Below are 15,147 nucleotides of genomic sequence, written 5' to 3' on the forward strand. Positions count from 1 at the left end.
TGTTAGGAGCAGTGGCGCATACTGCAATGTTGTTTGGTTGGTTCTTTTTAAACAAAACAAACAAAAAAAAATTATCGCAACTTCCAAAGGCCTTGTTTATCTAGGAATAATAGAGTAACTAAAACTCTTGTTAAGGTACTAAACAAATGCATTTTTGTGTAAACAAAAAAAAAAAAAGCTTTTATTTCAGGCCTGTAAACATGGCTAGGAAAAATGACATGCAGGTATATCTTGTTTTATCCTATGCCAGTCACTGAAAGATTGTTTGGGAATGTAGCCTTAAATGGATAGTGTACACCATGGAAAGCTAAATAATGGATGAGACTGGTAGTCCGTAAGTACCATAAGGGAATTTGAAAAGCACTTTGAAGATAGCAGGAGCAGAGGCATAAATGTCCAGAGGCACAAAGAGGCACCAAACAGCGGGAGCACTGGCATCAACACCCAAAGGCAGTAAGAAGAGTGACGTTAACACCCCAAGATACTGAGTGAGGGGTAAGGGAGGAAAAAGAGTAGCATTGAAACCCCAAGGCATAGAGTGCAGAGTGACACAGAAAGCACATGTTAGGAAGACCCCAGGGGACTGTGAGAGGCACGACTGGTGCATCAAGCATCCGATCAGCTTGGTAATGGAATTGGCATGAAAGTGAAGGGTAATGACAGTGATGTTTGGTTGAGCCAGAGCGCATTGTAAATGGTCAGCGGCGCGATTCTGAATGGCTTTATTTGGATGCACCCATGTCCCGTATGAGACCAGTAGTCAGTAAGTACTGTAAGGGAGTTTGAACAAAGAGTCAATAAGAACATAAGAAGTTGCCTTACTGGGTCAGACCGAGGTTCCATCAAGCCCAGCATCCTGTTTCCAGCAGTTGCCAATCCAGGTTACAAGTACTTGGCAAGTACCTTAACATTAAGTAGATCCCATGCTACTGATGCCAGTATTAGCAATGGCTGTTCCCTAAGACAGCTTGAGTAATAGCAGTTAGTGGACCTCTTCAGTTAGTCTGATCAGGTTGGTGGATTGCCTGTCATTGAAGAAAAGCCAAATCAGCAGGAGCACTGGTATTAAAACCCCGAAGCATAGGTGCAGAGCAAGGCAGCACCAAGAGTAACATCAGCACCCGAAGGCACAGAGTTTGGAGTGAAGCAGAAAGCACAGTGTCGTCAGTACTTCTAGACACTAAGTGAGGGGTAAGGCAGGAAGAAAAGTGGCATCAAAATCCCAAGCCACAAAGTGCAGAGTGGCACGACCATCCCAAGGCACAGAGTGCAGGGTAAGGCAGGCAGCGCAGTGACACGTTTTTCTGGCAGTGCAAGCAGTAACACCCTAGTAGTACGAGCAGCACAGCCGAGCTGAGCAGTGCCGAGTACTTAACTACTGACTGACTGCACGCTTGTAAACTTCTAATAGGATTCTGAACACTGAGGCAAAGAGCTTCACAACCTTTGTCTGACTCTCCCGAAATCTGAGTGAAAATGCTGTGTGTATTAAGCTTACATTGTGCTTTTCCTTTCAACTCAAAAAAACAAAAAAGGATTGAAGAATTCATATGGCTGGTTGGAAAACTGCTTCAATATGATTGGTCTTCTATCTGTCTGAATTTCTTTCCTTATAGAATTGAAGGAACCAAAATGAAAAAGGTTCAGGCATATTTGGGATCCTCGTTATTTTGTTTCAGTTGCAGTGACCAGAATTGAAAATCAGTCATTTGTCAAATTTGTCGATTGGCCACTGCTGGAAACAGGATGCTGGGCTTGATGGAACCTTTCAGATGCAAACCTCACCTACTTCGTCTATGCAGACGACATACAAATACTTCTCCCCATAAACAAGTCCATCCAACTCACCATGGAAAAATGGAACAACCTCAGCTCAAATCTGTCCCAATTACTATCCCAACTATCACTATGCCTCAACCAAGCCAAAACAGAAATCCTTCACATCCACGATGACCGTCCCTCTTATCCCCTCAAGTGCACCCCCTCCAACCACCCAGGAACCTCAATCAACACGGGAGAGCCACAGATCTCACAAATCTCACTCACTCCATCCACAAGAAACCTAGGAGTAACAATTGACAGCCAACTCAACTTTCAACGACACATCTCCAATACAATTAAGGATGGATTCTTCAAACTCCAAACCCTGAAAAAACTTAAACCCCTTCTCCAAGCGCACGACTTCCGAACAGTCCTTCAATCAATTATCCTCTCAAAACTCGACTACTGCAACTCCCTTCTCATCGGCCTACCAGAAATCCACATCAGACCCCTCCAAGTTCTACAAAATGCCGCCGCCAGAATCATCACCAACAACAAAAAATCCTCCCACATCACACCTACCCTCAAAGAACTCCACTGGCTACCCATCACACAAAGAATCCATTACAAAACACTCACCCTCATGCACAAAAAAATACACAACAACAAAATGAACTGGCTAAACAACGCAATACATCCACACCCCACACAAAGAACCCTCAGATCCACCAACACTGGCCTCCTAGCCATCCCCAATCTCAAATCTGCACACCTCAACGCAACCCGCAAACGAGCCATAACAATAGCGGGACCCACCCTATGGAACACCCTCCCCACCTGTCTCAGAAATGAACCATCACTGCAAACCTTCAAAAAACACCTAAAAACATGGCTGTTTCTAAAAGCCTTCCCACCCGACCCTTAACCTGCCCGAACGCAACACACCTCATCCCATACTCAGTCTTCTCACCCCCCTGAATCCCTCACTCCACTACTTCCTCCCACCCCACCTTCCCCCTCCCTTCCCTCATCCCCCTCACCTCTATTCCTAAATTACCTTACCAACAAGTCCCTAATCCTAAATTTATTTTATCAACAACACATTCATGTACATATGTTATTTTCTATAACCTTTTGTTATATCCTATAACCTTTTGTTCCATGTACCACTGTTATAATATGTTATAATTGTTTTTTTTTTTTTTTGGTTACCATGTTATAATGTGAAATAGGGCGGACTACGCCCTATTCTCTTGGTTATCTGGAAACCGATGTGATATCTCGATTGAATGTCGGTATATAAAAGAAATAAATAATAATAATAATAATAAATGTTAAAAATGAATGCGCATCCCTAAAAAGTACACACTATTTTTGCAAGCTTTTAACTATATATGTCTGCTTCTCTATTGCTTTGCACCTAAGCAAAGTCAATTATGGATCATTTGCATTGTATTTTTTTAGCTGAGGTATTTGGACAGCAGAGAAGATGAACAGATTCGAGGGATCACAATGAAATCCAGTGCCATATCACTGCACCATGAACAAGGTACCGCAGAGACCATTTGATTTAGCTCATAGGAGATATGGAGTTTGTGACATGCTCCACAGGTATTTTTAGTTGTTCGTTTTTGAAAAAGACGGAGCACTTTATGGTCAGGTCATGTCTATCTCGTCTATCTGTGCCCCCTCTCTCCTCTCTGGGGTGAATTGCTTTTGGTGTGTGTTGCATGGGGATGCAATGACAGGAAAAGTGAGCATGCTGCAGTTTGGGGACTGGATGCTCCTTGTTGGAGAGACATGTCTGCATAAGCCGGGGGAACAAGGCAAAGGGCCTGACGCTGATCCTGGGATGCTGGCGCTGCTGTGGCCCAGCAGAGGAGAGAAGCGTGTCTGGAGCCAGCAGTGAGATGGCGTCCCATGGACTCATGAAAGGAGAGAACATGCTGTGGATGGTAGCCATGGGAGAGAGCTGAAGTACACTGTGCTCAGATGGTTAAACAATAAGGGGGAGACAGTGCTGGTGTACGAGCTACAAATTGTTATGGGGAATGAGCACCTGAGGTTCCTACTATGCCACTCTTGAGAGTCTAACTTTAATTGTTGTTCTGCATTTGTCTGATTAGTTGAAACCCCTCACGAAGCTTTCCTACCTGTGCAGTGAAATCAACTGATACTGCTTTATGAAACTAATAGAAGAAAAATGAGCTGAGGGTGAATGGAGAGGCCGGGCTCTCCTGCTATTATATCCCTGTGAAATTGGGCTCTCTCTTTTGGGGATTCATGGAATTGGCTTGTGGCTCTTTTGGAAACTGAAAGAGTGACCTCATAAGATGTTTTAATTTTGGTTCTCAGGTTTCTTGAGTTTAAAGCCTCTTCTAGTGCTTTCCATTACTGTTAAAGTATTAGCTGATGGTGTTGGTCACTTGCTTTTCCTAAGGAAAGAATAAAATAAAACACTTGTGCTTCTTGCTGATGTGGTAAGCACCTTTTAAGCACTTGGGGGTAATTTTGTATATCAGCCCGTCTAAGGCCTAGATTCATCATTTTGCTATAAATATAACTATTTATACCACTGTAAGAGGGGCCACTAGTAACTCGGGGTGAGGTTTGTGCGGTAGGTTCTGGGGGGCAGTTTTACATGCAATCATATGTACGAACAGAACGGTTTCCATCAGTGAAGGTTTAATGTGATTTGGAGGGATGAAAGGTGAAAGAAGAGTAGATTTATACCATGCTCTCTCTACCTAGCTTGATTACAGCTAGGTATTATAGTGCATCAAGCTAGGTAGAGAGAACATGGTACAAATCTACTTTTCTTTTACCTTTCGTCCCTCCAAATCACATTAAATCTTAACTGGTGGTAACTGTGCTGTTCGTACGTATAACTGTGCTTGTAAAATTGCCCCCCAGAATCTTCCCCACACCACAAACCTCACTCTGAATTCACAATGCCCCCTCTTGCAGTGGTATAAAAAGTTCGACACAAGTGAGCCTCCTCCCCTTCCCCTCTCCTGAACCAGGATTTGCGATAAATCCCATAACGCACAGCTATCGCAAGTATAACACACAGAAAAAAGGTGGCGTTATTTCTGGCGTTAAATCCCGTAATGGTGTGCGATACTTTATCGCATGCCACGTTAACCAACCCTCATTTCCATTTACTCTGCCCAAACGATGCGGTATTTAACGCATGCATTATCGCGAGAGTTAGGGCCCCAGTGCCCGCGACAACACCCTAATGCATTTTGATAAATGACCCTCTAAGTTGGGTGGCAAATACTTGCATCTTCAAAATGGACTTCATATAAGTCCACTTGAAAATTATTCTACCAAGTTTACTGCTACTCTGTGCGTGGAAGCTATTTAAGAATATTTAAGCGTACATGTTTGAAAATGCAAAAGTATGCATGCAAGTCCAAACTCCTCCCCATCTCTGCCCCTGGAAATGTCTCCTCTCAGTTTAGGAACATTTATGGGCACATAAATTTTGCATTAAATGCACCCGCATATCTGCCTAGCAATTTCATAACTCTACCTTTTTACCCGCAGAAATGAGGTTGAAATTCCTACTCCTGATTTCCTGAATCAGTAAACGCCTGCCTCCTCTTCCACTTAGTTACTTGTAATGAAGACTTGTTCTTGATAAAACATTTCAGTGATTATCACCTTTGTGCATTTATGGAGAAGCTGCTGCTCGTTTGCAGGTGACCAGGAGTATCTCATCAATTTGATTGACTCCCCTGGACATGTGGATTTCTCTTCAGAAGTGTCGACCGCTGTGCGGCTCTGTGATGGAGCCATTGTTGTGGTGGACGCTGTCGAAGGAGTCTGTCCACAGGTAATGTGACGGTGAATATTGTTGGTAGTGAATCCTAGGTCTTTCCAAGATGGCAAGGTCTGTCCCCATAAATAGTAAATTTGTAAAGTGGCCATTGGAAGAGTTTTAGTGCAATAAAATTGCAAGTTCTCTGCAATTTTAGCACTGTGGTTCAGGGTGTGTTTGAACATTTTTTTTTTTTTTGCTGTTGTTGAATGGGGGAATTTTTGTTTATATTGAGACTGATATTCAAAAAAGAAATGAACCCCTAAATTTAGACACCTAAGTAAGGTAGCTATTTTCAGCCAAAATTAGGAGTCTGAGTTTTCAGCTGAAAAAAATTCATCTAAATTAAGGACCTTAAGTTCTTAAATTTAGGCCTGATATTCATTTGTGCTAAGCTCCTAACTTGTTTCCCTGCTCTTGCTCTGCTTCTAGATTTAGGTGCCTGGTGAAATTTCAAGACTCGGGCCATAGTACATTTTCAAAATGGCCACTTTAGGGGCCCCAACTCCCAAAAGCTGCGGTATTTTACCCTGCAGGAGGAAAATACCGAGGAGTTTACTAAGCTAAGGTTTACCATGGGGTAGTAGCCCCGCTGATGGGAAACCTGATGGCAGTCCCTCAACCTGGGGCCCCCATCATGTTAAAAGGCCAGGGCAGCCCAAGTAAGTTCTGCCCCTCCCCCTCCAATTTGTTCAATTGCACGTTAGGGGGCGTAAGTTGAATTGCGGCTGGCTAATGCCGTACCTTTGGGGGGGGTGTTCGGGCCCCACCAGGTTTTTCAAGGTATAATCTGGTGGAGGGTGGGCCTTTTTTTTTTTTTTTAACCAGGCGGTATGTTTGGGAAGAGAGGGGGCGAGACCTGCGCCATGTTTATTTTTATGTAATTTTTTAAAAATTGAACATTGTGGCCACCTAGAGATGGGTTGGGTGTCTCAAAAGATGGGAAGGGGGGTGGTGGCATGCAGGTTCCTCATGTTTGGGGGGGGGGGGGGCGGGGCGGGTCATTCTGTCCCTTTACCTTCCAACCCTGAGAGCACTGGGACCCACGTTTAAGATCCTGATGCTTCTGGGGAAAGTTAGCTACAACCGAGTTTTAGCTAACTTTCCTGAAAATAACGTGGCTTGTGGTTTTTCAGGCCGGCTGTGTTGTTTTGTTACCATAAAATTGCCTAGGGATGAGCTTCTTTGCATGCTTGTTAGCCCCGATCCTGAAAACCCTGTTGATCTGTCCAGATTTGTGTCTTTTATCACTTACACTTCATCCATAGCAGAAGCAAAATTACACGGTAGGGGATCCCGGGGTGTGCCAGTGCGTGTAAGTATTTATGCCCAAATTTCAGGGTGAAATCCCGGAACGCCCATGTCCAGACTATGCCCACGCCCCACATAGGCAGGAGGTTTTTAAAATCTGCTTGGCGTGCGCCTGGCCCAGCATATTCGCACATCCCCTGATTGATGCGCACGTCAGACTGTTAAAATTCAGGTCTTATCCTTTAAGGAGTTGCGAGCTATTTTGGACTCTGTGTCATGTTTTTTTTTTGTTGTTGTTTCCTTAGACACAAGCGGTGCTACGACAAGCTTGGCTGGAAAACATCCGCCCAGTACTGCTGATAAATAAGCTGGATCGTCTGATAGTGGAGCTCAAGCTCACGTCCCAAGAAGCTTATACGCATCTTCAGAAAATCTTAGAACAGGTACGAGACCTGCAGTGCTTTTTCAAGAAAGCTGCGCCTCCCTCTTCCCCACCCAAAGCCTGGTGTGCCGTGCAATATTCTTGTATTTTGTGGTCTATGTATTGGCCCATTATGGGGAGATTGTAGCTTGTCCTGAGCACTAAGCAGATTGTGGTGGGAAATAAATCAAAATAAATAAATAAAGTACATGGAACATTTTAGCAACCCTCTCCCTGTAGCAGTTAAACCCTGATTTGTTATCTTGAGGGAATTATTTTAAGCAGCTTCCTCTACGATTCCTCTGGACCTCCAGGAGTTGTCCGTAGGCGTCTCACACTCAGTGAATCTGATTATGATGTCACAAATGCCGTGAAATACACGGCCTGCTCGCTCATTAAGGTCAGGATCGGAGGATTTACAGGTGACACCGTTTGTAAAAATGCCTTTCTGGCTAATACGAGGAAGCGAGCATTTTCATGCAGAGGGCCAGCTCTCTGGAGTGTTCTTCCCAGGGAGCTGAGATTTATTTCAGATTTGATTCAGTTTAAGAAACAGTTGAAGACCTGGCAGTCTACTCAACCCTTCCCAGGCAAAGAACTAGATATTTCTGGTCTACTGGTGAAGCTGCTTTTCTAATGAGGGTTTGTTGTTATGTGGAATGATGAGGGGGTTTATTGTAACTTGTGATTTTCTGTTGCAGCTTTAGTTGATTTTTTTTTTTTACCTTTAATTTTATGATTTGCTATTGAATTTTTTGTAAGTCACCTTGGGTGTAGATTATAGTAAGGTATCAGATAAAACTGATGATGGTGATAATTAGTTATTCCTGTGGTTTCAGTTCTTGTGTGCTTAAATGAGTCTGGTGACCGGGTGTTAACTCCCTCACCTCCTGTATCATTCAGCTTCTCAGTCTTGGCCAAAAGGCAAAGAAGGGGTTGTGTGCAGACCTTAAGCATCCAGCACACATTATCGGATGTTATTTTCAATGTTCTGGAGGTGATGCCAGAATTCGGTTCACAAAACCTTTATTCAATATAGTTCATCCCAGAGTAAATAATCAGGAGGGAAACTGTCTTTTAGATTTTAAAAAGCATTTACACGCTTAAAATTGGGTTTTACACGTATAAATGCACTTTACCTGTGTAAGTATACTTTTGAAAATTGCTACAATAGATGCGATTGAATTGTCCATAGGATATTGACATGTAAGCGCCCTTTCCACACGTTACTCCTTTTGAAATTATCTCCTGACAGAATTTTCAAACGAGTTTCGAGCGAAAATATAGCATACTGTCGTAGCAATTTTGAAAAGCCATTTGCACACATAAAGTGCACTTACATATGAATATCCTATAAGCAATTCAATGGTGCACATGTAGCAATTTTCAAAAAGCCCACTTACACAGGTTAAGTGCATTTTCACATGTAGAACCCATTTTTAAGCATGTAAATGCTTTTGAAAATCATGCTTTTAGTGTGGAACTTGTTTTCCAGTTTTTGGGAGAAACTGGAGTGCACATTCATTACTGCACCAGAGACCTGCGTGCAAACAACATTTGTAATAATGTTCTGAGCAGTGCAGTGCAGCGCTGAGAGATTTATGGGAACATCTTAAATGCTTTGAAAAGTAATAGCTTGGCAGTGAAAGGTATAATTGGTGTAGAGCGAGCATTGCTACTTCTCTTGTGTACTTTTTGAAATATTACACTACCGAGAGGATTGTGCTTGCGGTTTTTTTGGTTGAGTGGTGGATTCTTATTATTCATACAGCAATTAGGAGAGACTTCTGCTGATACAACTTATGTTTTGGCACTAGCTTTTCAATTGGCCCATATTTTAGAGGTATTTTTGAGCTCGCTTTCTACTGTTTGGGCTGGTCAGGGCTACTGATGTTGCGGAGGAAGCATTGCAGTTCTTGGGAGAGGCAGTTCTAGTCCTCACTCAGCAGTGACACCTACTGGCCAGCCTGATTGCTGGCGAGAGCTGCAGCCTGTGACTCATGATCAAAAATTGTGAATGTGGACTAGAGTAGAAGGGTTAAAACTGAGTGAAATATCATCAGGTAACTGTAAATGAAAGCTTGGCACTAGAGCTGCCTTATTATGGCTGATTTCTAGGGAAGCTGGAGGACCGGCAAGAGAATACACTGCATAGGATTTAACACCGTGTCCCAACAGGGCCCGCTAAGAGTACCACAGCAGATTGCTGCTCTCCCGTAAAATGTTTGCATTTTAGTCTCTCGTTCTGCGAGTGGCAGTCCTCTGAAACGTCTTTGCTTTCTGTCCTCATAGGTGAATGCAGTGACGGGGACTCTCTTCACTTCCAAAGTGCTGGAAGAAAGGGCCGATAAAGATACAGAGAGCCAGGTGATTGCCGAGACAGTGGACGGGGAGCAGGTGTACGATTGGAGTGCGGGCTTGGAGGAGACGGATGACTCACACCTGTACTTCTCACCTGAGCAGGGCAACGTAGTGTTTGCCAGTGCAATAGATGGTTGGGGCTTCAGGTGAGTTGCTCTTCCAGTAGTTAGTGCCTGCACGTGGGACCGGAGTAACGGGAAGCTTTTTCTCTGAGATTGCTAAATGTTTCATGGTGCTCTGCATTAGGGATACGGTGAAATACTTATTTGTTTCAGGGAAGTCTCACTCGTGTTGTGTTGATTCCCTGGCATTATTGTTGCTGCATCCATGTCCTTTGCAAATATGCGTCGTCAGCTTATTTTACTGCATCAGTAGTTACTGGTAAAAGGTGTGTGAAGCTTATTTATTCTTATTGCTTGCTCATCTCTACTGTGGCTTTCTTTTGTATGTCACCTTCATAAAGTGATAACATTCGGTCTGGTGACTTGCCAGCGGCGCTGGGTATCGCCAAGTGGAGAGATCCAGCTTCAATTCCTGGCTGGGGCCGAGAATGTTGCAGAAGCAGCGTCCATGTCCCCTGGCGACACCTGGTGGCTGGATTTAGGGCCCGGGATCACAGTGTTCCAGAAGGAGCCCTGGCGTACGGTCCCTGCCCATTGGTCGTTGCTGCAGTGACCGGACTAATAAAGTTGGATTGGAATACAAAATAGTCAGAAAAAAAAATCCCTGCATCATTCCAAACGAGGGCTTCTCGAACCAGCTCTCAGGCTTGGCTCGGAGTTGGACGCCGTCTTTTTCCAGCTATCAGGCCATGCATTTAAAACACTTTTCCTTATACAGAATGGTAGGAAATCTTTTAAAACAAAGGCCCACATGTTTGTCATCGCTAGGTACCTAATTTCTGTTGCCTTGTTTTCAGTCCTGGGTTTGATCACTAGGGGGTCGATGCCAAAAAACAGAGCAGAAAACGGGCGCTCAGTGTTGACGGTCCGCATTCCTAACGTGCGCCCAGCACCTCTCCTGGGCCCGAGATTGAATATTTAAATGAGAGTTCGCGCTGCTAAGGAGGCGCAAGGGTCAAATGTGCGCCCCTAATGCCTCCTTGGCAGCGGGTGCCCAGGAGAGGGGGCTGTCAGCAGGTTAGGAAAACAAGTGCTCAGTTTCATGAGGGTCCGTTTTCCTAACTTGTGCAGAGGCACGGGTTAGGAACATGGGACGCTTGTTAATTGAGCGTCCCGTTTCCTAACCTGACCACCAGCGCGTGCTCAGACGTGAACGCCTGCTCTGGACAAGCGTTAATTTCTGAGCGTAAAAACGTGTGGGTCGGACGCACGTTTTTTTCTTAGATCTGGGGAGAACAGCTAATAGCCTCATCAACATGCATTTGCATGCGATGAGCATTATTAGCTTCACAGGGGGTTGGACACGGGTTTTGGACGCGCTAATCCCTTTATAGCATAAGGGGTTGTGGATGCTCGTGCAAAACGCGTGTCCAACCATGGGTTAAACAGTGCGCTCGGCTCAGCACGTTGTTTTGCATCGGCCTCTAGGTGTTGGTGTTTGCATTTGCCAGCAGTACCAGAGGCAGTCACAAGGAGGAGTTCATGTCTTATTGAAGCAACTTGTTTTAATTTAATGAAATGCTCTTTGCTGATGGTCCCACAAAATATGTAAATTCTCTTGAGAAAAGGAAGTGTAAAAAGTACAATTTTTTTTTTCTTTTTTTCTTTATAACTTTCACTTCTGACCAGCTTTTTAATCCAACAGTGCTTTTTATTCTAGATCATTAGCAAGGCAGCTTTGCAAGCCAACCAGTTCAGTTAGTAGCCTGTAGTGGGACAGTGACAGCATGCTGTGATTAAACCTGGAACTACACCCTAAGATATTGGGGTAGACAGGGTACAGTAGACAGAAAGGGGATTTGTTACCCGTATCTTTGGTCTGGCAGTAGCAGCAGAAGAAACATTTTCTGCGTCTCTTCCCTCTCCCCTCTTTAGTTCTTGGGGGGGGGTTAGCTAACTTCAAATGTCTGAGACTGGGTGATAATGAAAAGAGGATGCAGTGCCCAGGAGAGAAATCCAACTCCTAGGGAGGCCCAGACAGCCAGGCCCAGGGCATCTGCAGCCTCCGTGTCATTCGGGTCCTGATGGCGGCATTGCTAAGGGTTTGTTTTCGCTTTCTCTATTCCGTTAGCCTGGGTTTGACGGCCTGAGCATGCGCGCCAGTCCTCAGGCCTGGCCGTGGCGGTAGGCCTGACGGCTCTCAGGCTTCAGACTTGTGCCAGTTCACACCCTATCGCGTGTCTGCTACCGTCGAGTCCATTCAGAGAGCGATATTTTTTTTTCCCCAAAGGCCTTTCCGTAGAAATAACCTTTTGCAAAAGCACCCACTGGCTGTGTGGGTGAACTTACCCCCACCGTACAGCCTGTTCGCGTGTAAGAGTACTTGGAGTAAGTGGAGGTGTTCCCAGGGGGCGCAGCTGTGGCGGGCTTTAGACTTCTGCGAATGCTTTTACATTTTCAGAAGCACGCAGGGGAATTTTCCTTTGAAGGAATAGATTTGTTAATAACAAGAGTTGTTCGTTACCTGGGGATATAGCCTAGACTCTAGTTTATCGATGAAGGAATATGTTAGAAAAATGGTAAAAAACGGGGTATTACAAGTTGCCTGTTTTACGGCGCCTGAAATCATACCTTGAAAGGGATGATTTTCATTTGGTTTTACAGATGTTAATTTTTAATAATACTGATTATTGTAATGCACTTCTTTTAGGACTTCCTAAAAATGTAATTTATGTATTTATTTATTTATTTATTTATTATTTTTATATACCGACATTCTTACATTAAAATGCAAATCATACCGGTTTACATAAAACAGAAAAAGCAGGAAAAAATATTTCCATAGTCAAATACAGAGAACATTTATAATAAAATTGTTAACAAAGGCATAAGGTAGGAACTTGAAAAAAGGTTACTTAACAGAAAACGTAAAATAATGAAACCATTACAACTGCTCCAGAATTTGGCTGCTAGGGTGGTGTTGGGGGTAGCAAAATATGAGCATGTTATGCCGGCCCTACGCAATCTTCATTGGTTGCTGATAGCATGTAGAATTCGATTTAAAGTTTAACAGTAATTTATAAGATTGTTTACAAACTGGATAATAAATGGTTAGGAACAAGACTGAGGGTATATTCGCCTCCGAGAGAAACAGTTGATGAACAAAGGTTTCTTGGTAATACCCTCTGTTAAGCAAGTTCACTCAAGCACTGTACGTGAAAGGGTCATATCCGTGGCAGGGCTGATGCTTTGGAATGTAAGGCCGGAAGAGCTGCGGCTATTGAGAGAGCAGAAATTGTTTTAAAAAGCACTAAAAACCTCGTTCATCACAGAAGCATTTAGAGTGTGACGTTTTATTGGAGCAGTGGGAGGGAATATTTTATATGGTACAGCTTAGGAGGCTAAGACAGAGATGAAGAAAGATGCTCTCGTGTTTGCATTAGTGTGTGGTTAATATATAAGTACATGGTGTTGTATAGATGGGTTTTTTTTTTTAATGTTTTATGATATGGGATGTGTGTTAAAGATATAAACTGTTTAGATTTATGATAAGCGGTATAGAAACACAATAAATAAAATATCCCAAAAATTCCACGCAGTTGATGGCAGGTGTGCTCATGCCCAGGTAAATTGTGTTGGGATAATTTTCAAATTGATTTAGCTTGTGGGTGTTTTTGCCACCTAATGTAGGCAAGCTGTTTATACCATGTATTCCGATCTGCATGTTTGTTCTGTTCCTTAACCTAGCCTGGACAGTAATGAATTCGTAACCTGCTGATTCTATGCGGTTCTTGTAATCCTTGGTGCTAGAACGACAGCTGTGCAGTGCCAGTCCTGCTGGTGCTCACTTGTAGAGAGCCTCGGCCTGGCTTTGCAGCTTCTGTGCCTTGCTTGCAAAGTTAGACGGAGGTAACTGGATGGCTCCAGCCTGCTAGGCACAGGTTGAGGTAGCTCTCGGTCAGTAACTTCTGTCTCATTGCATTCTGCTTACTAAAAGAAAAGCAGAATTAGGATGAGAGCAGCAATTCTAGTTAGACTGTTCAAAGTATTTGAGCTCTATTGTGTGCTTTTTTTTCTTGGTTTTATTCCTAGTTCGTCTCTTTTTTTTTTCTGTTATAGCACCTTTCCTATGATTTTACACTCTTTTTGTAACAGACTTGCACCTTCTTCTATTATGGCAGTGTTTCAATGCTTTATTCATTCATACTTCACAAGTATCGCTGTGAGATTCTGCTCAGGATCACGACAGCAGCGCCCCCTTGGATTCGGAATAATGGACAAGACCGGCGAGGGGGGAAAGTGTCAACAACAATATCTGCTTGGAAATCATAGGCAGGACAGATAAAAGTTCACTTTGTAACCACGAGCTGAAAACCAGTTCGGCTTTTGCTGTTGCTTCTGTGAATGTTTTAGTTTTTTTTTTCCCTTGGTGGTTTCCCCTGTTCCATTCAATTTCTAGCTCAGTCAGAACCAGTGCTGGGAACTGGGTCCATGAGCCACCGTTTGTAACTACCTGGGGATTTTTTCCCCCCCGACCTATGTCCAGACATTGCAGCGACAGTTGTCTGTACGGGGGCCATGCACCGGGGCTTCTTTTGGAACCTTGCAGCCACGGGCCCTAAATCCGCCACTGCACAATGACTAATGCCCTCCTACCCAGGGGCTGTAGCATTCTCCGCCTCGGTCACTCCAGAGAGCCCAGGAATCCAACTTGGGCTCCCCTGCATGGGACTCTGTCCCTGGGCTGGCCCAGTGATGGGGGCCGGTAAACCTCTAGAGCCATTTGGTGATTTTACTCCTCCTCCTCCTTTCTGCCATACGACGGGTCCTGGGTTTGATTCCCTCCTCGGCTGCGGCTGGCAATGCCCGCGGAAGCAGCGTTTTTTTTCTAGCTTGTTGGGAGCAAGGGTGGAGGGAGTTGGTCATCGCACAATGGGCAGCACCTACGCCCTAGGCTTAGTGCCCATGGCTGTAGGGTTCCAGAAGGAGCACTGGTGCACTGACCCAGCCCAGGGCTGGCGCTGCAGTAACTGGGATAAAGTACGTCGCAATATAAAACGGGGGAGGGGGGGGGGGAATATCCCCAGGGAGTTGTGAATGAAGGCTTATGGTGTCGAATCCCAGTTCTGGTTCTGATTGAAACCCAAAGGAGCCGGAGGAAACCTCCGGGTCAGAAGCCGCCACCCCCCCCCCCCTCCCTTTTCCAGGCAGCTGGAGGAAGATCTGGGCAGCTATTGAGAGCTTCCAGAGCTGAATGTGTACCGTGCTGTTAGCTCTCAGCTGCGTCACGCCATGGGGTGAGCCCCGAATGTGCATGAGCAGCACACACCATAGATGCCCCGAGCTCGCTGTTTGAAAGGTTCTCCTCCATGGTGTGCTCAAGGCAAAACGGCTAGGAGCATGGGCTGGGGAACAGCCCTCTGTCAGACTCCCAGCTCGCCATTTCTCCTTTAACCCTTTCAGCT

The 15,147-nt window shown here is 44.5% G+C and overlaps 1 protein-coding gene across 5 annotated transcripts in view; it reads left to right on the forward strand.

The window, feature by feature from the left end:
* EFL1 (elongation factor like GTPase 1) overlaps positions 1-15,147 on the forward strand; it is a 286,193-nt gene that overhangs the window by 5,923 nt on the left and 265,123 nt on the right. For all 5 annotated transcript variants that reach the window (XM_029574748.1, XM_029574744.1, XM_029574749.1 and 2 more), the window contains exons 5-8: positions 3,226-3,310; positions 5,469-5,602; positions 7,144-7,281; positions 9,552-9,766. In XM_029574748.1, the coding sequence (XP_029430608.1) occupies positions 3,226-3,310; positions 5,469-5,602; positions 7,144-7,281; positions 9,552-9,766 (572 nt within the window). The remainder of the gene's footprint in view (positions 1-3,225; positions 3,311-5,468; positions 5,603-7,143; positions 7,282-9,551; positions 9,767-15,147) is intronic.

This window comes from Rhinatrema bivittatum, chromosome 13 (assembly GCF_901001135.1).
Source record: "Rhinatrema bivittatum chromosome 13, aRhiBiv1.1, whole genome shotgun sequence".
Classification (NCBI taxonomy): domain Eukaryota; kingdom Metazoa; phylum Chordata; class Amphibia; order Gymnophiona; family Rhinatrematidae; genus Rhinatrema; species Rhinatrema bivittatum.